Here is a 25,912-nt window from a genome sequence, read left to right as displayed (position 1 = left end):
GTGTCAGGACTCTATTTCTCCCATGTGACCTGTGCATGTCACGACTGCAGCCTTATCTAACTGTATCTGTCTTAGAATGTTCAAGATTGCAGTGAAGCACACTGCTTTGGAAGCTCATCCTCTCTGCCTCTTCCCCACTCTCAGCTGGAGGAAGAGCTTTGAGAGTGTTCTTTTTCACCCAGCCCTCCGTGTGGGCAAAATCGAGAGCCTTTCAAATCGGGGTAGGAAGGGATTTCCCTATGCACTTCAGACAGCTGAATAGTACACCTTCAAGTAAAGGAAACATTGTAAGAGCTAAGCTAATATTTTAGATTTTCTTAGGCATTTATTCACACTTTTAAACTTTATTGAGGTAGCATTGACATGCAGTTAGCCTCAGGTATTTAAAGTATACAATATAAGCTTTGTGACACATGTACATACCCATGAAACCACAACCACCATCAAGATAAGTGAACCTATTACCCCTTTAGCATCCCTCGCTCCACCTCCCCGTCACCATACCCCATCCCTAGGCAATCACTGATCTGCCTTCTGCCATTATAGATGTTTTCATTTTCTAGACTTGTATATAAATGGAACAATACAGTAGATATTCTTTCTTTTTGTCTGGCTCCTTTCACTCGGCATAATTGGCATAATTATTTTTTTTTTGATTGATTGATTGATTTATGGCTGTGTTGGGTCTTTGTTTCTGTGCGAGGGCTTTCTCTAGTTGCGGCGAGCGGGGGCCACTCTTCATTGTGGTGCGCGGGCCTCTCACTATCGCGGCCTCTCTTGTTGCGGAGCACAGGCTCCAGCGGCGCAGGCTCAGTAGTTGTGGCTCACGGGCCTAGTTGCTCCGCGGCATGTGGGATCCTCCCAGACCAGGGCTCGAACCTGTGTCCCCTGCATTGGCAAGCAGATTCTCAACCACTGCGCCACCAGGGAAGCCCTGGCATAATTATTTTGATACTCATTCATGTTGCTCCATGCATCAACATTTTGCTCCTTCTTATTGCTGAGTATATCCATTGTAGGAATACACCACAATTTGTTTACCATTCACCTGGCGATGGATATTTAGGCTGTGTCCCGTTTGGGGCCCTTACCAATAAAAGTGCTGTGAACATTTGTGTCTTAGTTCTTGTGTGGGCGTATACTTTCTTTTCTCTTGAGCAAATACTTATGAGTGGAATGACTGGATTCTATAGTAAATGTATGTTTATTTAAGAAGCTGCCGAACTATTTTCCAAAGTGGTTGTTCCATTTGACATTCTACCAGCGTGTAGGAGAGTTCCACTTATTCCACATCTTCACCACACTTCATATGATCAGCATTTTCAGTTTTAGACATTTTAATAGCATGTTATGGTACCTCATTGTGGTTTTAATTCATGTTTTTCTAATGGCAAACGGCATCTTTCCACATGTTTATTTGGCATTCATAAATCTTCCCTGGTGAAGGGTCTCTTCTTTGCCCATTTATGTTGTTCTCTGTTTTCTTATTACTGCATCTTGATAGTCCTTCATATATCTGGATTTGCCAGTATTTTCTCCTCACCAGTGGATCACCCTCCTTTTTTTTAGTTTGGCTGCGCCGCACGGCTGTGGGTCTTAGTTTCTCGACCAGGGATCGAACCCGGGCCATTGGCAGTGAAAGCATGGCATCCTAACCACTGGACCACCAGGGAATCTCCAGCCCAATGAATTATATTTTAACTCTTTTAACAGGGTCTTTCAAAGAGAAGTTTTTTATTTCGATGAAGTATGATTTATCAATATTTTCTTCTCTAGATTGTGCTTTGGGTGTCATATAAAATCCTTGCCTACCCCAAGCTCATGAAGATTTTCTCCTATTCTTTCTTAGAAAAGTTTTATTGTTTTTATTAAATTTTGTCAAAAGATTACCAAATACCACAAAACCATACTCATCTTTTACTTGGGTACAAGCCTCCTTGTTATAACTGCCAGCTTCTCTATCGTTTTAAATTCCTACCATAGATTTCAATGTCCACACTCTACCAGGAGTATATTGTAGATTCTTCTGTAAATAACGCACTTGACACTAATCATTGATGTTAAGTCCTAATACTCTCACTCTCTCTGTCTCTCTGCTGTTAATCTTTCTCATTCTAGTGATAAATCACATTTATTCTAAACTGCTGCTCTCTAAAATATAACTTTACATTTAATAATTGTCAAAATTCAAGTATCTCTATGTTTGATGTTAATAATAATCATGATATCTTGATCCCAAATAATTTTTAACTTATAAAAATTTTTTAAATTAACATTTCAATTCACATGTATATTTTAGTTGCAGAGAAGTATGATAGTGCGAACAATAAAAGACTTTCACGCTTAAAAATATATTACGTTAGGATGAAACTCTGTGGGAATATATAACATACATGTTCGAAGGGAAAAAGGAACAATGTAAATTTTCCAGTTGTGAAAGTAGAGCTCTTCTATATTTTTAAAAAATGCTCTGTTTGTTAGATGCTATTAGTTACATTTAAAAGAACAGTTTTATTTTTAAATGTCAGTATTTGCAATATGCCAGAAATTACATCCTTTGCAGCTCTTCAAGCTATGATGAAAAATTCTAGATATCAACGTAAAAATTGTAAGGGTGTAACTAAATTTTTCAAAAATCTTTCAGAAAGTATGTAGTTTAAAAAAAAAAAGGTAATACTACTACTACTACTAATAGCCACCGCTCTACCTCACATAAAAGAACTAGCGATGGGTGCCGGGTGCTGACTGAGCGCTGGGCGTGCTTCTGGGAGCGGGGAGATGCCACACTCAGGAAGTGGGTTTACCTCGGCACATAGACTGTTCCTGGATGGGGCCCAGGTGTCAGACACGAACGTCTCAAACTCCTCTTTTCTCTAAAAGGGAATTTAAAGGTAAAGGCCATAGATCAAGTCAGTCTTACACCCTGGGGGTGTAGAATCTCCTCAGCCGGGTACTTGGGAGAAGCGGGAGGTGGAAGAGAACAGGCCAGGAGAGGAAGTTCCGAGCCACACCCACGAGGTCCACCAGGGAGTGTGCTCCTCCAGTTATGAGAATCCTAGTTATCTCAGCCATCTGGAGCCAGGAGAAGGGGCAGCCATCCTTGCCCCACCCCGCCTCTGCCTGCCCATCTCTGTCTGCTCCTTTCTTCTATTGCTACCAACCAATCTTTTCATTCTCCAGCCCAAATCCCACAGAAGCCAATCTGATTGGTTTAGCCGATTTCCCTCTGGGCTTTAGGCACAGGCCTTCATGCCAGGCCACCCTATGGCAGGTGCAACCAATCAGTGGCCATCCTCCTGTAAAGACCAGCCTAACGTTGCTCGTCTGATGGGAGGAAGACTGGTGTGGGTGTGGGGCTGTTTCAGAGATTCGGGAGTAATGAACTTGACAGGACTCATTCATTTGAGTGTCTTTCTCTGTGGTTGAGATGGAAATCTTGGCTTCCCCATGCTTGCTTGTCCCAAGCCCCTCCCACAAATCAAGTAAAAATCATGGCCTAGGGACGGACCATGGTCCTATACAGACATTAAAATGAAGATTAAGAGAACAAAGGAACTTTCTAAATTGGAAAAGATGCCCTAAGCAGCAGGAGGGACCCTGCTCCTTGCCCAGTGGAGGGTCAGGTGGGAGCCACGGAGAAATTCCAGGAGCATCAGACCTTTTCCCAACGCCTGGAATAAGGAAAGAGGTAGAAGAAAGGAGGGTCATAGTGTCCCAGGCAGCTTTGACGCAGAGGGCTTTGGGAATCCCTCTGCTCAAAATCTCTGTCTCACCCGCCAGGAAGAGTTCCTAAAAGTCCCAGCCTCATTTACTTCTTTGAGGTTAGGCTTTGAAAGCCTTAATTATAATGCAGTGTCAACCAATCACACCGAAACTGGATTCTGCTTATCCAGTTAGGAGAACAGGGACCCAGGAAACCTATGACATTGAGCGGGCAAGCTTTGATGGCAAAAGTTGAACAGGTGTGGTGGGACCCTCATAGGGGTCTGCCCAGGTAGCTGGGGGACTAGGACCATGGTGGGGAGGAAGGAAGAGAGTGCCTTGGCGATGGAGGCACAATGAAATCACCTTGATTGATTCTCTTTCCCCCAGACTGAGCCCAACCACTAAAACTGGAGAACTACCTCTAAAACAGAGAGACAGATAAAACCAGAAGGTGCTAAGTGAGGTGCAATAAATTGGATCATCTATAAAATTTTAAATGTGTATACTCATTGAGTAATTCTATTTTTAGGAATTTATTCTGCCATTATAGTTGTACATATACAAGGATAGTCTTTGCAACACTGTTTGTAACAAAAGACTGAAAATACCCTCAAAGTCTATCATTAGGGGTTGGGTTAAATAAATGGTGGTTTAATTGTTAGGAAAAGAAGACAGCCACAAAGCACTCTGCAGGGAGATGGGCAAATGGACAGGCTGGTGCTGAGCAGTGTGTGCCAGTGGCCTTTTACGTTGCCTGGAATGCACACTGGGGCAAATGCTAAGATCAATATTGGGTTAAAACTGAGGCCAAAGCCAGATAGCACCATCTCAAAACAAAACATCTGGGATTCAGGAATTAATCTGAAATCTCACCCCAAAGAATGTAATTATTCTTATAATTTTGCTATTAAAATTATATTAATACTAATTAAATCAAATAATTAATATTACATAAATTTTAAATTTGACATTACAGTACAGGAAAAGTAATTGCTTGGCATAGTCAGCTGCAGTTTTGTGGTGCTAAGTAGATGCTCACTTCACTGAGAACAGTAGAGAAGCCAGACATTTTTTTGGATATCACATTTTCCTGGACTTTTTTCTTTTCTCCATCCCTTTTATATTATTTATTATGTCTAGATTAAAGGTGATTTATCATGGAAATTATACATGATTTGGTAATTTTTTCTGCCTACCTATGAAATGTTGAAGTAGAAAAACTGACATTCTTTTCTAGAAATCCATTTTCATAAGATGTGAATTCCCAAACAGAATTTATTCTTGAAAGACTCATAAGCTAAATGAAATTAAATACCAAAATTAAACCTAATGGTTAAAGGTTATTTTGTTTAACATAATGAATGATAGACACCAAGCCAATTGGAAAATATTGGAATTATGACTTAATCAAATCTCTATTATTCTGCCCTGTATTTTTTTTTTTTTAATTTTTGGCTGTGCTGGGTCTTCCTTGGGGCGCATGGGCTCTTTGTTGCGGTGCGTGGGCTTCTCTAGTTGCAGTGGCTCTCAGGCTCAGTAGTTGCAGAGCTCAGGCTTAGTTGCCCCACAGCACGTGGGACCTTAGTTCCCCGACCAGGGCTCGAACCTGCGTCCCCTGCATTGGAAGGTGGCCTCTTAACCACTGGACCACCAGGGAAGTCCCTGCCCTGTATTATTTTAAATTAACTCTTTTTTTTTTTTTTTTTTTGCGGTACGCGGGCCTCTCACTGTTGTGGCCTCTCCCGTTGCGGAGCACAGGCTCCGGACGTGCAGGCTCAGCGGCCATGGCTCACGGGCCCAGCCGCTCCGCGGCATGTGGGATCTTCCCGGACCGGGGCACGAACCCATGTCCCCTGCATCGGCAGGCAGACTCCCAACCACTGCACCACCAGGGAAGCCCTTAAATTAACATTTATTAGTTCACAAAGACTGTAATGTTTTCCTAAAGTTATCTAGCTAACGTTCTCTCAGTATTCTTTTTAACTCTGAGTCTTGTTCCCTATTTATCTGCTATTTTAAAGGGTTTAATTGTGTTTGAACATAAAATTAGCAGCTTTCACAATCATTGTTTATTATTGGGGCATTTTACTCTTACAGTACTAAATATGCATATATATAGTTCAACTGACTAACTGAATTTTAACATATGAAGCATAAAGAGATTTTTCACTTCAAGATTCATCTAGACATTTATAGCGAGTGTTATCTACTAACAATAAATCTAAATAGCGTGCCCTGTGCATGTCACCAGAGTTGATGAGCTGATTGAAATACCGGTAACCTATGTAACCATGGCTGTAGCTCAGGTACAAGCTCGAGGGTGCTCTAAATGATGAAGTACACATTCAGCTATTTATGTTACCGAACGAAGTCTGTGTGCCTGATGCACAGTGAGGGCAAACAACACCAAAATGTTGGAGTTTGGAGCAGACAAAGGTTTAAGGCAGGGCCAAGCAAGGAGATGGGTGACTCATGCCTTAAAAACCCAGAACTCCACGAAAGCTTTCAGCAAAGCCCTTTTACAGGAAAGGTGAGGGAGGGGAGTGGTTTAGTTGTTGCAAACTTCTTGGTGTCAGATCCTTTGTCCTTGAGGTCAGGTCACGGTCAGGTCACGATGTTCCTGTAAACCTCCACCAAAACAAATGTTATTTCTCTGTTTCTCTGTTCCGACGAGAAAGGGCAAGGTCCCTTCAACCTTCACCCTCCGAGGTCCAGGTCCTGGCTAAGAGGATGGGGTCCCTGCGGGGGCTGGCTACCCTGCCCGGGAGCATTCATCCAGCACCCAGGCTGGGTCCTCCCACCAGTGCCCAGGCCCGGCCCACCAGGCAGATCTCAGCTTGTGGCGCCCTCAAGGCCAGGTCCCCAGACCCTGCCCAGCCATCACCACTGAGGACGCCGGGCACCCAGGACCCAGCCGGCCCTCAGGCTTTTCATTTACACTGGAGAGAATCATTTGTGTAGGATCATTTGTGATCCTACACAAAATCATTTGTGAAGGAGTACATGTTGTGGCGAATACCAATCAGGCGAATTCACAGCTCACCGTCGCCCTTCTCTGAGAACAGCCCACCACAGAGACGGACCTGAAGAAACGACGGGTGACGTCCTTGCAGCCTAACCCTGACCTCTGGCCGCCTCCTAGGGGTAGACAACCGGTCTCAGCGTATCAATTTTTGAAACTTGAACGGAAAGACTGAAGCTGGTTGAAGCTGTTACCTTAATGGCAGTGTCCATATACTCCAGTTGCTGAGGCCTCCATGGACTGCGACCCATGGAGACTGTCACCGTTATCAGGTCGCAGAGCTGGGTCCTGGGCCCGGCCAGTGGTCGGCCGTGGCGAGGGCTCTGGAGCTCTGCGGGACACAGCCCTCAGCCTGTCCCCGGGCCCCCCAGCTCACCCACCGGCCCCGAGGCCAGGGGACACGGAGGGCCCCAGGTAGAAGGCCGGGATCCGCCTCTCACCGCACTCTGCCAGGAGAGCCCTGCGAGGCTGACTGCTGGCGGAGCCTGACCTCTAACTACTGCGCTAAGGTCTCACCCTAATGTGCGTGCACTCCACCCGTTACAGTTGAACTTCCAAAAGCAGAGGCTTGTGGGACTCGAGGGACATTGTTCCAGCTAATGATTAAGAACTCTCCAGACAATAGGGGCTTCTTAGACAATGGGTGAATTTCCAGGATGTCCGGCCCCCTTCCGAGAAGGAGGGAGATAACAAAATGTAAAAAAAGGTGTCTGTCAAAGACCAATCAGGCAGCCGGGGAGAAGGAGGGAGATAACAAAATGTAAAAAAGGTGTCTGTCAAAGACCAATCAGGCAGCTGGGGACAAGTTCCCTCTCTGGTCCGAGCCTAAGCCGGGACCAATCAGCAGGAGAACACAACCAAATCTATAATTTACATACGGGGAAGTGGGAACCTATAAAACTGACATATTCGCGCCCAAAAGGGTTCCTTCTTCGACCTCCTGCGTGAGGACCAAGGAACCCCGGTGCACCGGCCTTCAATAAACCTCTTGCGTTTTGCATCGACTTCCGACTCTTGTTGTTTCCTGGGCGAGTCGAAACTCCTAGGAGACCGCGCAGGTCTAACAGGCTGAAGGCCAATTCACAGATTTTGGGCTGAATAGCAAGGTCAAAGCCAAACTTCAGTGACACACAAATACACATCATATGCATGTGTATCCACTGTCCACCTCTATCCGCCTCAATGAAGGGGAACTTGGGGCCCAGGAATCAAAAATGGGAGACTCTGAGGAAGACATTTCCCCAGGTTCCTGTGTGAGGACAGTGGGTTCAGGGTGCCTGGTTTCCCCTGAAGATGACCCAGCCCTGAGTAGCATAGCCGACTCTGAGACAAGTTAGAGGTGGCAGAGACAGGGCCAGAGTAACACTGGAGCACTTGGCTAGCACCAAAGAGGAAAAAGCACCACGTACAAGAATTTTTCCCAAAGCTCTAGGAATCACAGAAGTTGGTAGAGACTCTGGGCCCAACCCTGACATGACATAGGCCAGAAAACTGAAATCCAGAGAGGGAAGACATTTGCTGAGGTCACACAGCTGGTGAGCAGTAAAGCTAGAGACTGAGCCATCCTCCCACACAATGAATAGGAAGAATGGCTACTGGAGGAAGATTGCTTGTCCAGCTGTCAAAGCAAGTTTGGTCAATATCCTCTCTCTCCAGACGATAGGCGCTAAATCAAACTAAAATTTAACTTTGAATATAGAGGCTTGAATTGTGCCGTGTGACTTTTGAACCAGGACTTGGAATCCAGCCTCTAGTCGGGGAAGCCCAGATCCTCACCCAGGTGTACTGCCTCCTGTCAAGGCCACCTGCCTGACCATGTGGGGAGATGATCTCTTTCATTGTTAATGGGCTCCTAGCCATCGATGCTTGAGGGTCATATTTGACCTGCTCAAGGACTGGGCTGTGAGACAAGGACCCTGTACTCTGGGTCCCAATAACTGTCCACCACATGGCCAGTGTCTGCCACCAGAGAGAGGAGCCCAGTTTTTGTTTCTTGTCTAAATTTCACCTGCCCTGACAGGTAGAGGGGACCCAGCTCTACTTCCTCCTCCCAGAGAAATGAACCTCTCAACACACACTCTGTTCTTTTTCTCCCTCTAAGGCACCCCTTCCTCTGGAGTGCATAAGGCTGTATGCTCCCCTAAGTCAAGTCCCAAACCAATAGATCCCCAGCCTGGATCCTGTCTTTGTTTAGAGTAACTGACACTATGCAGCATATGCAGAAGGAGAGAACTGTGTCCCCTAAAGCCTGCATCCCTGAGATTCATGGTGGTGACAGTGAGAAAACTCATTACTTCAGTTTCATTCAAGCAAAATCCGTATAGTTTCCTTTAAAAAAAAAACACAAAAAACCAGTAGTTCTATGTGAAAAATTCAAATATCTATGTATCAAAACAGGCATAGGATCAATTAAGGAAATATTTAAATCTTTTTTTTTTTTTTTACCAAAGGTTAATATCTTTTAACCAAAGGTTAATATCTTCTACAAAGCAATAGGGAAAAGATGACCACCTAAGAGAAAAGGTACAAAATATCCTTCTTAAAAATAAGAAATGCAAATGGCCAATATGTAAATGGAGGGAAATGGTCACTCAGTAAATATTTTAAAAACTTAAACAATTACGCTTTAAAAAATTATCAAGTTGATAACAAGCAGTTGGACTGCCTGGGTTGAACCGTCACTGACTAGCTGTGTGACTTTAGGCAAGTTATTTAAATTTATTAAACCTCAGTTTCCTCATCTGTAAAGTGGGCATGGCAATAGTACTTTCCTCTCAGGATTGTTGTGAGAACTGAATAAGAGAAATGACCAGCACTTGGTATGGTGCTTGGAGGTGACAGCACTTATCAGAGTTAGCTACTAGCATTAGAAATAATGCAATGAGAATGTGCTGCTGGTGGCTGTGTACTCCCATCAGCAAGAGATTTGGCCACAGAGGTTAAGGGCAATCGCTTCTGGGAATTTATCCTAAGGACATAGAGATACGGATAAGAAGGTCCATAATAGCGTTCTTTGGTAAAGAAAAATTTGAAACAAATCAGAGTGGTTTAAATAAATTATGATTAATTCATGTGAAGGACTGATACTTTTATGTAACAGATGGTGTGTATTTTGCCATGACACACACGGGTTTCCACTCCACTGATGCCATTCCAGTCAAAAGTGGCTGGGCATGACCCGGGAATTCTTCATGACTGCTTGCTACAGACCTGACCAGTGCCTGACATATATGAGTGGCCCCTGTGAAGCAGGCACCCTGGGCCCTAGAACACTCTTGAACTTCATTGGCTCTACCAGGTTCAAGGGAATCCAAAACCCCAAGATCTAACACAGGCCCCTACAGGCTCTGGATTCATGGGGTGAATAGAAACTCAGTGAGGAATCCCCAAACTGCAGAAATACTCATTATGTCCCCTGAGCTCTCACTGACTGGGCTCCACCTTGGCCTGAGGACACGGCTATTGCAGTTGAGCCAGTAAGCACAAGGGAGTCCAAGACACGAGGTCCAGGAGTGCTCCTTTCTTCCTCCTCCTCCCCTCCCCAAGATCCTCTACTTCCTCTACCACCGGGATCTCACACTTTACAGCCTGACCTACAAATAGATTTTGCTGCAAATCCTGTAATTGATCCAGCCAATTAAGTCAGGAAATTCCTCTCTAAATTTAACATGTCCATCAATCTCATCCAAAATGGTGGCACGGATGTGGTGGGCTGAGGCTTTGAGGCTATTTTGATTTAATCCAGCCAAAACTACAGAGGGCTTCCCCCACCTCACAGATTTACTCATTTCTCAGTCAGTTCTGGTTTTATTAAACTCAGCAATGTAAGCACCTCATAAAATAATCTTCATCAATACTCCCCTGCTGGACTCACACATTTCCACTGTGGAAGTGCTGCCGATTAGAGCTGCTAAGGCAATGGGCAGAAATCTCCTGTTGTATTGCCTTTGGTGTACTTGTGTCCCTACTTGTGAATCTGTGATCATCCCTCTTTTCCAACAAGGGTTTAGGGCAACGTGTGTATGTGGAGATTTACTCACAAATGGCAAGTTATCCTCTATTAAAGTCAAACTCTACTGCGGTCATCTCCCCCACCCTGAGAAGACCATCTGTCACCCCAGTGCATTGCTCTAATTGACCAGACCGGGCCAAGAGGAGCCCACACACATATGCACGAAGACGACGTTACATTTGGAGACTGGATATCATCTTTAATAATGCCACAGCCCAACATCCTTTTTGTTGCTGCGGCAGATTGTGATTGTGTGTGTACATGTGTGCGTTCCTGAACAGATGAGGGCCCAGCAGAGACTCCCACGCGGGTCTCAGCCAACAGCTCTGTTGAGCAGCAACTGGAAAGCCATCTCCGCTGGCCTCCCACCTCCCTTCCTCCTGGGTCACCTTTCGTGCACTCTGATTGAAAGGCCGAGGAATGTGCCAGCCCAGATTAAAGGACTTCTCAGCACAGTTCAGTCTCCAGCCCCCAGTCCTCACTGCCTCTGACCAGAGGGATGTCGCTGGGTAAAGCACAGACTGCTAGGCAAAGGTGGACAACCTGCTCCAGCCTTGGTCCCCATGTCACACTGGGGCAGCACCACAATGACCCAGCCCTGGGCAGAGAATCCAGACCTACTGGGGTCATTTGACTAGTTTCTTTCAGAGATAATCAGGATGTAGCCCAGGCCCTTCCTGGGGCCAGCCAAAGAGGGGCACACTCGGCCCCTGATAGCTACACGGGCTGTCATTTCCAACCCAAACCTAAAAGCCTGCCCTCCTGCCATCTCCACTCTCCAATTCCCTCACACGCCTAGTAGGTCCACAGCCCAGACATGGGAGGGGAGATCAGCATGACGGTGGGTTCCAAGGAGGCCATGAGAGACCCGGGCTGAGCTGGAACTGCAGCCGTGTGCCACCCTGAAGCCAGCCCTTTCCCCCATGGTCACCGCCAGCCAGAGCTCTTTGAAGCCAGATGGGACCCCACAAGGCAAGGCAGCAAGTTCTTGGCCTAGTGCAGAGGGAGAAAACCAAACTGGCTCCACCGTCCCACCTCCACCTGCTCTGTGCCTTAGGAAGGCAAGGAGCCCAAGTCCCCAGGACAGTGGTATCAGCTGTTGGGGAAGCACCGTTGTCCAGGTGAGGCCTCAGGCCGGAAGCTGTGTTTGTTCAGTGGACTCGGGTAGTAGGTGGTCGTGTACACATTGGTCTGCTGCAATGGGTAGAAGTTGGCTCTGTCATCGGGGATCAGGTTATTCTTATTCAGGGTCTGTGGGAGAAGGAAAGAACAAGAGAGGAAGGGGTGAAGGGAGAGACGGGGAAAGAGGACAGGCCAGAGCAAGGAAGTCAGGAGCCAGTCAATGAGAGAACGTCTGGCTGCTGACACAGTGTTCTGCCCACCATGCCACTGCTCTCTCCCGAGTGCCCAGCCTAGTTATGTCCAGCGTAGGGCCAGGACCACTGCACCCTTCACCCTGCCCTCTGCTTCTCCGAGAGGACTCCCACCTTGAATTCCATGGGTGTGTACTTCTCATTCTTGGGGGCACCCCCGCCCTTGTAATGCAGGTGGTTGGGGGTGGCAGGATGGACGAGCGTGGACTCCTGGGACTGGTGCCGGCAGTGCTGGCAGTACAGGTACACCGCCAAGGTCAGCAGCCCAGAGCCCACGAAGCAAGAGATGCCTGTGGCCACCAGGTGGAGGAGACTGAACGCTGGGAGAGGGAAGAGACAAGAGGTAAGGAAAGGGCCACTGTGAAGACCCCCAACTGCCCCCCAATAGGAGGCCCTGAGACATAAAGGGAAGGGCTTTGAAGCCAGGGTCATCAGAAACAGGAAGGTTGCGTGGCCTGTCACCAGGGGCCTGTCTCACAGGACCACCTGTGGCTTGGGTCGGAGGAGGCAGCCAGTGGTGTGGAGTTGGGTGACTCTTCTTGAATACAGACTTGACCACCACTTCTTAGCTGAGGGGCATGGATGGAATTGCCCAGACTCTCCTACACGTGGTCTAAAGCAGTGCGGGACCTCAACAACGTTTGTGGGTCTGGAGCGAGAAGTGGAGAGACTCCAGGTTTCAGAGTAGGTGGGTCTCCTCCTTGGGGGGGGGGGGGGGCGTGGATCATCATGAGGTGGGGCAGGTTCCTTTTACCTCCACAGCCAGTGGTCTCATCCACACTGGAGGCAGGCAGGATCACTGCAGGAAGACAAGCAGAGTGGGTGTAAGAGGCAGGGAGCAGAGGACGTGAGTCCCTCCAGGGCGGTGTGTGTTGGTGTGTGTCTCGGAGGACCCCTGGGTCAGCGCCGACCTGTGGGACTGCACCTGGGGACCTTCATTTCCCTTGGTCTCCCCCCAGGCCCCACCTCTGAGAAAGGTAGGCCCATCCGTCAAATGAGGAAGTGCAAAGGCCCAAAGTGTGCGAACCTCCCACCCCGGCATTTCATCCTGCACCCCGCAGGATGCTTCAGAAGGGGAAGGAAGCTGGGGCTCAGGGCAGGAAGGGTTGGTGTGAAGGCGCTGGCTCGGAGACCTACCGGGCATCTCCCGGATACTTCAGAAGGGGAAGGAAGCTGGGGCTCGGGGCAGGAAGGGTTGGTGTGAAGGCGCTGGCTCCGAGACCTACCGGGCATCTCCCTGGAGGGGCAGGGGCGGCTCTGGCTGCTGTTTCCAGCACAAGTGCTGGGCCCGGGGACCAGCTCCTCGCAGTACCGGCCACGGCTTTGGACTCCATCCTCTGTGCACGCACTCCACTCAGACCATGGCGACCAGCCTTCTGTGTGTTGTGGGTTGGGATGAGGTTAACCACCCAGACCCCCTTAGTGGGGATGCGCAGGCTCCGCATTGCTCCCCAGGCCCTGCCAGATGCACTTCGTACCTGGGCAGGCCTGTGTGGCACACAGCGCCTCCTCCGTGTGCAGCCCGAGACAGATGTCCTCGCCCGGAGAGGGGGCGGGGCTGCTGCAGGAACGGGTGCGTTGATAGTGGCCGCCACCGCAGGAGGCTGAGCATGGGGACCAAGAGGTCCAGCAGGACCAGGCACCCCGCACTGCAAGGCGATGGGGTGGGTGAAGAGGGGCTGCAGGTGCAGGCATGGCCCAAGACAGTCTTCTACCCCAACCCAGGCTAGGCCTCTCAGGGCCACACTGCCCTCAACATCGGCCCTGACCCAGCCCTACAGTCCACTGTTAGGGAGTCCCCCTCCCCTCAGGGGTGGCAGGAGAAATGCAGGCTGCAGAGGGGACACCAAAAACCAACTTCGCCTCAAATCAAGCTCCTTGTCTAGCTAACCCATTAAAGGAGAGAAAACAGCGACACGGAGGGTGAGGAAATGCCCTGGTCCCTGCGAGTAGCTGCCGTGTCCATGTTCAGGGCAGAAAATTGCTCTGGGGGCCCTGTACAGAGTTGGCAGGGAGGAGAGGTCTCCAAGCAGGAGTTAGTTGTAGCCTGGGGAGGCCTGGGAGTCTCCCCGATGGGGGTTCCCTGGGCGAGGGGTTCCCTGGGCCAAGATTCCTTAGTGGAGGGTTACCTGGACAAGCTTGGGGGTTGCAGTCCTGGTACTCGGCAGCGTCACCCACGCACGGCAGGCCCCCGTTGCGGGGCTCCGGGTTTGTGCATGTTCTCTTGCGGACGCGGAAGCCCAGCTCACAGTCTCGGGAGCAGGAGGTCCACGGGCCCCAGGCGGCCCAGCCCCCGCTCACCGTGTGCGGGGAGGTGCCCCCGCTGCGCAGGAGCTCCTCCACCAAGGCTGGGGGGATACAGGGGGGCTGGCCTCAGCCACAGAGGGCTCCCACGGCAGCCCAAACGCCTCCCGCCTTCTTCCAAACCGCACATCCCCTCCCTGCCCCCTCCTCCCCCAGCTCTCACTCCCGGCCCCGCCCCATCGCTCTGGGCCTGGGAGGGAGGGTGGCGGGTGGGGAGACGCAGGGCTGTACCGTCCGTGTCGCAGGCTCCAGAGCCGTCCGCGGGGCAGGTTCGGGTCTCCGTCCTCCTCCGGCCAAACTGCAGCCCGTGGGGGTCGGCCAGCGGCGCGCGGCACGTGAAGCGGAAGCGCTGCTCCTGCCGCGCCCCGCCCTGGGTCACGTTCACCGGTAGCCAGGGCGTCCACGGCGTGTTGCGCCGCACTTCGGGGCAGCCTTCATGGTTGCAAGTCTTGAACTCCTTCGGGAGGAGGACTGGTGCTGTTGCACAGCCTCGCAGCCCCAGGCCTGTCCCGCGCTCCGCCCCCCGCCCCTTCTCTGCACTCCCCTTGGCTCGAGGTCCAGGCATCCCGCGTCCGCCCCCGGCCCGGCCCTCACCACGCCGCAGCCCGGGCAGGAGTTGCCGTTCTCACAGGCCCGACGCCGCGATTGCACACCGCTCCCACAGTGGCTGCTGCACTTGCTCCAGGAGCCCCAGGATGCCCAGAAGATGGGCACCGGGCAAGGCGTGTTTTCGTTACAGAACCTGACGGGGAGAGGGGGAGGAGTCGTTACTCTAGGGAACGGGCACCCCTTTCCCTATGAGAGGTCACTGAGATTGCGAGACTGGGAAAACGAGGGTCCACTGGACCACCTGGAGAATCCAGGCCACCTTCTAGGGGGCCCGGGAAGTCGGCGACCTCGGGGCTGGCTTGTCGCAGAAACCAACAGCCACGCCCTAGCTCACCGTTCCTCCCGGCTCTTGCCCACGCAGATGCGGCCCCCGTGGCGTGGAGCAGGGTTGCTGCAACTTCGCTGGCGGACCTGGAATCCAATCCCACAGGAGGTGCTGCATAGGGCCCACGATGACCACGGTGTCCACGCCCCGTTCCTGGTGGGGCCGGAGGGGATAGAGACAAATGACCCTCTGAGCTCTCGCTTCTCAGATCTAATCACATCTGCACAGGTGGATTTTGTATTGTTGTCAGGAAGTGCGATTGACAGGAGATAGTTCCTAACCAGGCCTTCTCAGGAATGACTTATTCATTCATTTGTTCACTCCTCAAACATGCATTGAGAGCCTTCTTCCATATATCAGGCTGTGCTTAGGGTTAGAGCACAAAGATATACCCACATGGCCTCTACTCGCAGGGGAAAAGGACATATTCTCTAGAGAAGGCCTTTGCCATCTGCAACCTTTGTTTCAGCCTTGTTGGTTGGCAGACCCTGGTATTCAAACCCATGCTCTCTCCCCCGTTCTACTGCACATGCTTTGCTCCAACCTCAAGACACCACCCACTCTTGTCTCCTTTGCCCCTAATTTTCAAATTTTGGCACTACCAATTACTGGCTGTTTAAGGCTGGGCAAATTACCAAAACCACCTGTGCCTCATCATACTCTTATCTTTAAAGTAAGGATAATGATTGTATTCCTACACCATGAGGTTGTGATGGTTAAATTAATAAATGCAGTGTATATAAAATTATTTTAAGAGTGTCAAGAATTATGGGTTATTTCTTTTAATCACTTTAGGGAGTCCTCAGGTAGTAGGCAGTGTGCAAGCTCTCTCTCTCTCTCTTTCTCTCTCTCTCTAAATATATATATAATATGATCTCATTTAACCCTCCCAACAACCTTCAGGGTGGGCACTGTAACCCTCATTTAGAGAAGCTCAGAGTGGTTAGGTAGCTACAACCATCCCATGCTATCCTGTTTGGGACTGCAAGGCTTATTGAGGATATGATCTGGCTAGGGATAACCCCCACGCCTCTTTGTATGAAGAGCACCGCAAGGCAGAAAGTTCTCTCCCACTGGAGTGGAAACTCTCCCAGGGCTCATGTTTCCTGCCTCAGACATCAGCCACCTGTCCAGTGCCCTGCACAGCCCTGAAGTGTTTTCTGTCCCTTAGTGCAAACAGCTGGCTGGGGATGCCCCGTTCCCTCCATCCCCCCTCCCCCATTCCAAGGCCACCGCCAGCAAGCCCTGCGTCTTCACATACCTGGAGCAGTTGGCAACGTGGATGGCTGGCCCCAGGCAGTCACAGCCCCCACAGCGGGGTCGGGGGGAGTCACAGGCCCGGGCCCGACACAGGCAAGAACCTGAGTTGTCCCCATCTAAGTGCTCACACGGTTGCCATGGTGACCATGGGCCGAAGCCCCCATCCCGAGTCACATTTCGCACCTGAAGACACACACCAGGAGCAGGACCCTGTCACACAAGGCAGGGGCAGGGAAGGTACAAGGTCCCAGGGCTGTGGGGACACTGATGGAGAGTCAGGGCCTGAATTCGGGGGAAGAGGTCCCTGGTGGGGGGTACAAAAGGGTTCTCACAGGACATGCTGTGATGTTCTGGGTCCAGAGGCTCATGTTGGAGCTGTCCTCAAGCGTGCTGCAACGTTGCTGCTTCCCGTCCCAGCCACAGTACGGGTCCCGTGCCCCCAGGCATGCCCTGCCAGACAGAGGTCCAGAGACTCAAGCCCACTGGACTCCCACCATCACCTGCATCCCAAGAATACACCTGGACACTCTCCTCTGGGCACTTCTTTCATTCAGTTGTCCTCCACAATAATAACAAAGTTCACTGAGTACTTACTGTGTGCCAGGCATCGTTTTAAGCACTTTAGAAGCATGAATTAACTCAATACAACAACTCAATGCAGAAGGTACTCTTATTATCTTCATGTTACATGGAGGAAACCCAGAGCCGACCATGGACTCACACTATGGTGCTCCAGAACCCACACACTTAGCCAAGAGATTACTGCCTTCCCTGAGTCTGGGTGCCCCACAGTCCTCATCTAGGGCCACAGGTGAAGATGTGGTGAACAGAAATCCAAAGAGGTAGTTCCTCCCTGCTAGACACTGTGATTATAGTGATGGAAAGGACCTTACAGATGATCTGGCCCAGTGGTTCTCAACCCTGGCTGCACATTAGAATCACTAAAGGAACTTTTTAAAAAAATTTCCTTCATTAAAAAAAAATAGTAGTTATTTATTTATTTGGCTGCGCCGGGTCTTAGTTGCGGCGTGAGAGATCTCTGTTGCGGAATGCGGGCTCTTAGTTGAGGCATGTGGGATCTAGTTCCCTGTCCAGGGATCGAACCCAGGCCCTCTGCACTGGGAGTGCAGTCTTAACCACTGGACTACCAGGGAAGTCCCTAAAGGATCTTTTTTAAAAATACTGATACATGGGCCCACCCCAGACAAGAATTTCTGGGTGGGTGGGCTGGGGATTTAAAAGCTTGAGGGGGGGGGCTTCCCTGGTGGCACAGTGGCTGAGAGTCCACCTGCCGATGCAGGGGATGCGGGTTCGTGCCCTGGTCCAGGAAGATCCCACATGCCGCAGAGTGGCTGGGCCCGTGAGTCATGGCCGCTGAGCCTGCGCATCCGGAGCCTGTGCTCCGCAACAGGAGAGGCCACAGCAGTGAGAGGCCCACGTACCGCAAAAAACAAAAATGCTTGAGGGTGATTCTAATGGGAGCCAGACTGAGAACCACTGGGATCCATAAAACAACCTTTTCATTGTACAACGGAAGAAACAGTCACAGAGAAGGGAACAGGCGTTTCCCCAGGATCACGCAAACTGTACGTGGCAGAACTGAGGCTAGAACCTAGACCTCCCCACCACACTCTTCCCCCATGCACCTGCTTCCCAGCTGGAGGCTGTGTCTTACTTCACACACTGAGTGAACGTGAGCCCGTGCCTCAAAACACAGGTGCAGGGTCAGGGGACACCTGGGCATAGACCAGGGTCACCTGGGCATCCACACGTTTGTGCTGCTCAGCAGCAGGACCCAGAGGCCAATGCACTGGCATCATAAGAATGAGCTCAGGCTGGGATGAGCCAGGGGTCACATCCCAGGTCCCCATTTTTCCTAGGCAGCTCTATCTCAAATGAGCCCGGAGAGGTAACGGTTCACACGCTGATGCATGTCCCAAAGCCCCCACTTCTCATAACCTAGGCTCCTCTCTTCCCTTTTTACTTCTGACTTAGTCATTGTATCCTCTACAGTTTTTAACAACAACAACAAGAGTTAAATCTCTACTGGTAAGACTCCAAGGAGGGGAAAAACAATATGGGAATTGTGGAATCAGGATTTGCTGTCCATTGCTAAGTAAACAGAATATCAGATTCTGGAGCCTGAAGGAAGTTCCCTCCAATACCCAGAGAGCCCACTGCCAACCTCAGGGGATTCGCTGGGTCCCTTCTGCCTCCTTTCGCCAATTTCCACCCTCTCTGGCCAGGTCTGGCTGCTCTACAGCAGTGGGCCTGCTGCAGAGGGTCTAGGAGAGCACTGAGAGTGAGAGTGAGGCAGTAACTGGAGGTTAGAAAGCAGAAGAAGTTTGGGGTTAAGGAGGTGCTGGATGACAAAGAGGGTGGGGGAGCCCATGTGATGACATGAGTCTGCAGAGGGATTTTCCTTTGGCCAAAGGGGCTAAGGCTGCCCAGGGCTAAAGGGATACACAAAGGAGTCAAGGGGCTGCCCCTTTTGGTGTCTTCAGGATAGAATCTTTCTTTTCTCTTGAAACTTCAGGCAAAGTCACCTGTCAGGTGAGTTCTTTATTTTCAGTGAGTTCAATAGACCAAAGAGAAAAGAGGTTATACAGAGACCTTATAAAGAAGAGGGTGGGGCTTCCCTGGTGGCTCAGTGGTTGAGAGTCTGCCTGCCAATGCAGGGGACGCGGGTTCGAGCCCTGGTCCGGGAAGATCCCACATGCTGTGGAGCAACTAAGCCCGTGTGCTACAACTACTGAGCCTGCACTCTAGAGCCCGTGAGCCACAACTACTGAGCCCATGTGCCACGACTACTGAAGCCTGCATGCGTACAGCCCGTGCTCCGCAATAAGAGAAGCCACCGCAATGAGAAGCCTGCGCACCGCAGTGAAGAGTAGCCCCCGCTCATGACCTCCGATAAAGGAGGTGATGCGTGGGGTTTCAGTGAGTGACAGCCTCGCTGGACCCCAGTAAACATACCCTGGCCCACCTGGGAATCCAGAACACTCATCTGTTTCTCAAGACTATGTTTCCATTTTATTCTCTCAAGGACAATTTGTGTGAATTATACAACGTACGGGTGCTCGTATTTTCATTTGGGATCAATGGTTTGATTTAGCTGTGTTTCGCCAGCAAATACATCAAACTAGACATCATAGGACTGAATACAATACATGCGCAAAAGTAGTCTCAGCATCCTGTGGTTTTGAGGTTCTGCTTACTGGCTGACATTTGGGTCAAATTTGCTGCTAGCAGATTCAGCCAATCAGAACTCAGTAAAGCCCACTCCTGAGTGTATTTCCCTCAGTTCTCAGAAATGGGCATCAAACTCTAGAAGCATTGATACGGCACTTTATAAGCAACATAGATTAAATAGCTTAAAAAAAAACTAGACATGATGAGTGATTAATAATAATAATAATATATACATATATATGATTCTATCCATCAAAAACAAATGTCTGCCAGTAGGGAGAATGGATGAGAGCAGATAATTTGAATTGATCTACACAAGATAAAAACAGAAGATTCTGGAGGAATGCAATTTGCCTCGTGCTACTTCTTTCATCTAGGGCCTAACCAGTTCTAGAACAGTTGTTCCCAGTCTTGACAACAAATTAGAATCTCCTGGGGATCTTTTAAAAGGCTTAAGCAAACGAAACAAAAATCCCTCCTATTTCCGGGCCTTCTGGACTGGAGTAAGCCCAGGCACCAGAGTCTTTGAAACACTCCTCAGGTGATTGCAATGAACAGCATTAGAACTGTTCCAGGGCCACTTTTGTCAGGGTTCTCAAGCCAAGAGATGAAGTGCCTTGTCTTTCCAATCCATGACAGGATAAGAAAAGAGTGAAGAAAAACACAGAGTAGATGCTGGCCCCAGCCCCTCACTCAGGATCCCTTGCCCTCAGCCTCTCCTGCTCACAATTCTCCCAGAGAAGAAAGAGGAGACCAGATTCTCCATGGACACGCCTGCCCTGCCCTGCCCCAGTCCTGGCCGCCTGAGGGGACCTGTGAGACCCCCCTGGCACCAGCGCCTGAGCTCTTTTCTTCTCCACATTTGCTGCTTTTGGCCAAAGGCCACTCCAGAGCTTCCAGAGCAGAGAATGTTCTTAAGAAAATTAAAGCTCCAAGCACAGGAGAGTGAAAGTGTCTCTGACTATAGGAGTGGGTGGCAGTTTAGAGTTCCTTTCATAAAAGCAGCCATCAGACCAATAATATATCATCATGTCTTTTTTACTGCAGTGTCTCAAGCAGCCATTACAAAAGGCAACAGGTTCATTTCATGGGCTCTAAAGCAGGACAGAGATGGATGGTGAAATGTGCAAGCAGGCGGATTCCAGCACTGCAGTAGCAAGGGTTTCACAATGGGAGCTGTCCAGGGTGGAGCTTGGGAGCAAGTGGCCATTACTCAAGATGGTAGTGGAACGGGGCCCAGACCCCCTGCCAGGGAGGGAGGTTGGGATAAGCTGGCAATAAGGGGCCCCTCCCTCCAGGGCAGCATGAAAGGCGTGCTGGAAGGAGGAAGGGGGCAGTTCTCCATGCATAAAACACCTGCTTTGTAGAGCCAGTCAGCCATTCACTCGCTCTGCTCGTCCTCCTGTGAGCACCAGTCTCTCTGGCCAGGCCAGGGTCCTGATCGTGCCCCATGGGGCTGAGGTTTGCCTGAGTGAAAGGAGGGTGCTGGAGACAAGCCCCTGGATTCTGGACAGAGGAGGGGGCCTGAAGGGGCCTCTGCTTAACCACCCTCAGCTTCCTGCCAGCTTTGGAAGGAATGAGGATAGACGCAGGAAAGGTCTCTCACGGGACACAGTAAAACCCCGTGACAAACTGCCTCACAACAGCATACATTCTGATATAGTGTGATGGGCAGTTGGCTCCCAGACTCCCGGAGCGCACAGCTTGCTGGCAGCACGGGCTTACTCTGGTCATTTTAGAACTTTGCAGTAACGGGACCGCACATTTTAGATCCACCTATAGCTTTATGGCAGGGTTTCCACTGTACATATCAAGGCCTCTTATCCCAAACTCAGGAAACCAAAAGTATCAGATGCCGCGCTGACCTCTGTCTACCTTGCTGTTCCACCTGGCCACGTTTCGCGAACTCCCTGTCCCCTGTCTGCAGCACCACGTGAATGGGGAAACGTCCGGCATTGTCCCTCCTCTCGTTCCACTGCAGACCCCATCACGTCATATCTGGCCTAGAGCCACAGCAGCTCACGCTGGCCAACCATCTGCCCCAAGACAATGCTGCTCGCCACTGTCTGATTGATCTTTGTAAGACACCTATTCACACTGCCCATCACACCACTCCCCCGTTCAAAGACCACTTCAGTGCCTCCAGTCACAGGATTCAAGTCAAAATCCTCCCTTGGCATTCTCAGCTGGCCTCAATCCACTTTCCAGTCCCATTCCCCACTCCTCTCCTGCACCAGCCTGCTCTCAGGCCAAGCAATCAATCAACTGCAGGATCAGTCATGTGTAGCAGGCCACTTTGTGGCTGGGGCTGGGCATGGCCCCCTGGTGGAGCATAAAAAATACTGGGACATTGGACTTGCCTTCAAGGATTTACAACCTCTTAAAGAACACGGTACATGTGAAAAGTTTAATAATGACACAGCAGTTAAAGAAGCACATAAGAGAGAAATGCCATGCTTCATTGCCAAGCAGTGCTGTCTGTATTCAGCGTCACAAATCCCGAGACTCCGGAGAGCCCAAGAGACTGGAGGGCCCCTAAATGCATTTGCGGAGATAAAAAAGGAATAAGGACACTAGCTACCAATGATGACTCGCTGGACTAGGCACTTCGTGAGCATTATTCCCGATCCTTACAGCTCCTCTGCCAAAAGTAAATACCATCTGCTTCGTCACATTTCCCCCTATTTTCCCCAGGAGAAAGCCACAGCTCAAAAGGTTAAGTAAGTAACTTGCTCAATATCATATAGCTGGCAGATGACGAAGCTGAGATGGGGTCCCAGGTACATCCAATTCCACCACGCAAGTCCCTCCCATTATACCCCATTCTCTCCCCACATGTCAGATTCAGGCCAAGGTCTCTCTCCCCAGCCAGACATCTAGAGCCCTGAGGGAAGTGAGAGTGTTCCAGACCTATTTCATCTTGCCTCCCTCTTCTCACAGCGACAGCCCCGTGAAGTGCTCTGAGCGTGGGAGGGCTTCGCAAACATTCGGTGCTTTGCTGATGGAGCCCTGTGCTGGGGCTGAGGGAAGCTTGGGTATCTGCCCACTGTGCTCGCCTCCCCCCCACTCCCCGCTGTCACACCATGACCTTCTAGCCTCCTCCCTGGCCCTCCAGGCCTCTGATCAGATTCCAGCACACTCCGCCGGGGCTGGAAAACAACCCTTGGCAGCCTGGACGCCATTTGTCTCCCAAATCTTGAGGACAGATGGGCACAGCCAGGAGGTCCCTGTGTTGCAAAGGCCACAGAAGCCCACATGGCTGTGGCTATGCCAGCTAAAGGCCGTTTCTGAATTATCTCCAAAGTGAACGGGTGCAGCTCAGGGTAGCCTCACATGCTTAGGAGTCTGAGATGCATGTGCATTTGGCTTTGGAATAGGCTTTTGTTTCCCCCTTAAACGTCAATGTCATTATTGCCAAATTTGTGAACCCACCTGAAGCTAAGGTATGGAGAACTGATTGCAGAAGCTGTTGGGAAGACAACGTCCCATCTCCACGTGTTTCCTCACCTCCAACCCACCCATGCCAGGCCTTTCTGCCTCTTCTAAGTGGGGAAGTTACAGAAGCAAACTTGGGGCTGACTCAAAGTATCATCTCCTATCTGCCCTCACATCTGCATAGCAAGTGCTGTGATTTCAAAGATAAAGACCACTCTCTGAACTGAAGGGACTGAGAGTAAATCACGCGGTCTAGAGATGGCCACCAGGCCCTAACTGTGGGCTTGACAACAGGGATAACGACAGCCACCACCGTTTGCTCAACACATATATTCCCCAGGTGAGTGATAAGTGGTTTCGGCAGATTATCCCACTTATCCTTCACAAAAACCCTGCAGAGATTTTATGAGGAGGAAACCAAGGTTCAGAGAGGTTAAATGACTTGTCCAAAGGCACACAACTGGAGATTGCGCCAGGAACGCCATCCCAGGACGACCTGACTCCAAAGCTCCATCTCTTAAGCGCCAGCTCCCAGTGCGATCGGCAGGCATCTGCGTCTGGAGGCGCACCCGCCCGGCCGCCTTCCCGGCGGCGCCTTCCCGCGGCGCCCGCTCGCCTTCCCGCGGCGCCCGCTTACCCCTGGCTGCGGTAGGCGGCACACCTCTCCAGCGGCACCCGCAGCACGCCGTCACTCAAGCCCACGAAGAGTGTGCGGGCGCTGTGCAGGATGCGCAGGCTGCGCAGCGGCTCCCGGCGCCCGGGGGGCAGCACGTGCAGCTCCTCCAGGTAGCAGCCGCGGAGGCTGCGGCTCGTCGTGGACAGCGCCTTCAGGATGGTGCCGGACTCTGGAGGGGCCAGATCAGGGTGGCCTTAAAGGCCCCGGAACCTCGCGGCCCAGACCCTGCCGCTCAACCCCCTCCCACCCCGAGCGCCGGCGGGGCGGGGCGGGGCGGCCTCACCCGTGCCGATGTAGAGCACGTGGTAGAGCGTATCCTTGGCCTGCACAAGGTCCACCACGAGGTGTGAGAAGCGCACGCTGTCCTGGGTGACACAGGGCTCGGGTGTCACCGGCTGCACGGCCTCGCTCATCAGGAACAGGCGCTGTGCGTCCTGCAGGCTTCGCTCTGTCAGGTTCTCGTTGGGGCCCACCTCGGGCAGGGTGCCGCACTGCGGCAGGGAACCGGGTCACACGTGACCAGCCGCCGGGCTGCCGCGGTCCCGTATCCCTCCTTCCTCGCAACCCAGACTCTGATTCTCCAATCCCTTCTCCCTGCCCCACAAAATCCCCCGCTAAGTGCCCTGCACCCTCTTCCAGGAAGATGTCTCATCTTTGGGAACTAAGGGAAAATGAGGCTGGGAAGACAGGATGAGGGACCTACCAGGGATGGAGAAGAGGACAAGGAAGATGAAAGGGGGGCTGGATTATCTAGAAACGGATCATATGAGTGTGGATAACAAGTGTCCTGTTATTTCATGCTGTCGCTGTAGGTGCCCCTCCCCCATGTTGGGCCAAGCCCTGCCTTCCTTCTCCCATGTCCCTATCAGCTCAAGGTTCTTATGCCTTCTAAACCAAAGCTGGAAGGCAACTACCATTTATTGAGCACCTACTACATTCTACAGACCACCTCAGGTGCATATCAACCCTCCAACGTATCTATGAGGTCGATGGTATTATCCCCATGTGCCAGATAAGGGTAAAGAGGCTCAAGGAGGTTGAGTGACTTGCCCAAGGTGACACAGAGAGGGCTAGATCTGGGTCAGGATTGTACTACTGAAAAGCCTGAGGTCTTACCCTGCTCCATTCTGCCTCCTGGTCAGGAAGTTGGATGGATATGCAAATCAACCATCTGCAGTTTTCTCTGTCCCATGGCTACTTCCCCTTCTCCACACTGGGGATGCTCACACCACCCATGGCTGGGCTCTGACCACTCCTGGCACTCAGAGATCCTCCAGGCATTAGTACCCATACTGGGTAGACTGCAAGCAAACTCCAGCTAAAAATCCCTGAATTCTGGCCAGATAGCTTGTGATTGCTCTCCTGATTCCCTGCACTGAGTAGAGCTGAGGTCCACCCTCCCTGCCTCTCTGGAGGTGAGGGGTCATATTTAGAGATGGCTCAGAGCAGGCTCCCTTGTTCTGCATCCCACCCACTCTCCCTTCCTTGCTCCACAGTCTTGAGGTTACCACCCTCTTAGGGAACCATCGCAGACCCCACAGATGGGCATAGATCAGCAGGGACACATTTGGTGGTTGCACTAAGTAGTTGGGAATCAGCTTGCGGTTGGTAGTCTGGGGGAGGGTGGTATGTGAGGAGAGGAAAAGGGGAGGAGAAGCTGTACCTGGAAATTGGGGATGGGGTTGGTGATGGGGAGCCAGGCAGCCCTGGGGTTCTCCTGGTAGCGAAACGGGCCATTGAAAGCCTGAGAGATGGCACTGAGGTTGAAGGCGCAGACAGCAGATGCGGCAATGCTGTTTCTGAAAGGCAAGAGATGGAGGCATGCTGCCTTCCCTGGAGGCCTCGGCACCTTCCCCTTAAATCCCATGGCCAGCTGTCAAATCACAGCATGGCACAGCTCCAAGGCTTACTAGGCACCTATGATGACTCTGGTTCCTTCCGCACCACAGGGGTATCACAGAAGGAGGAACATGGTTTTCACACCGTGGAAAGCCTCCGG

At 50.9% G+C, this 25,912-nt stretch overlaps 1 protein-coding gene and 1 long non-coding RNA gene across 4 annotated transcripts in view; one reads left to right on the top strand and one right to left on the bottom strand.

Annotated features, from left to right (window-relative positions):
* Positions 1-7,313: 7,313 nt before the first annotated feature.
* Positions 7,314-7,731, top strand: LOC141278479 (uncharacterized). Its single transcript, XR_012331237.1, has 2 exons — positions 7,314-7,433; positions 7,497-7,731. It is a non-coding gene; the product is annotated as an uncharacterized lncRNA (long non-coding RNA).
* Positions 7,732-10,917: 3,186 nt separating this feature from the next.
* Positions 10,918-25,912, bottom strand: part of SEMA5B (semaphorin 5B) — a 118,674-nt gene continuing 103,679 nt past the window's right edge. For 2 of the 3 annotated variants that reach the window (XM_033856359.2, XM_073804169.1), the window contains 14 exons: positions 25,577-25,712; positions 24,197-24,404; positions 23,875-24,082; positions 16,943-17,060; positions 16,612-16,793; positions 15,360-15,503; positions 15,011-15,158; positions 14,648-14,873; positions 14,242-14,460; positions 13,591-13,761; positions 13,339-13,488; positions 12,867-12,911; positions 12,227-12,432; positions 10,918-11,990 (listed from right to left, as the gene is read on the bottom strand). In XM_033856359.2, the coding sequence (XP_033712250.1) occupies positions 11,832-11,990; positions 12,227-12,432; positions 12,867-12,911; positions 13,339-13,488; positions 13,591-13,761; positions 14,242-14,460; positions 14,648-14,873; positions 15,011-15,158; positions 15,360-15,503; positions 16,612-16,793; positions 16,943-17,060; positions 23,875-24,082; positions 24,197-24,404; positions 25,577-25,712 (2,320 nt within the window). In that variant the 3' untranslated portion in view covers positions 10,918-11,831. The remainder of the gene's footprint in view (positions 11,991-12,226; positions 12,433-12,866; positions 12,912-13,338; positions 13,489-13,590; positions 13,762-14,241; positions 14,461-14,647; positions 14,874-15,010; positions 15,159-15,359; positions 15,504-16,611; positions 16,794-16,942; positions 17,061-23,874; positions 24,083-24,196; positions 24,405-25,576; positions 25,713-25,912) is intronic. The other variant, XM_073804168.1, reaches the window with a different exon arrangement.

The sequence above is a fragment of the Tursiops truncatus genome, chromosome 4 (genome assembly GCF_011762595.2).
Source record: "Tursiops truncatus isolate mTurTru1 chromosome 4, mTurTru1.mat.Y, whole genome shotgun sequence".
NCBI classification, from domain to species: Eukaryota; Metazoa; Chordata; class Mammalia; order Artiodactyla; family Delphinidae; genus Tursiops; species Tursiops truncatus.
The sequence above is the reverse complement of the archived record's forward strand: the minus strand, read 5'-3'. Positions and strand labels throughout refer to the sequence as shown.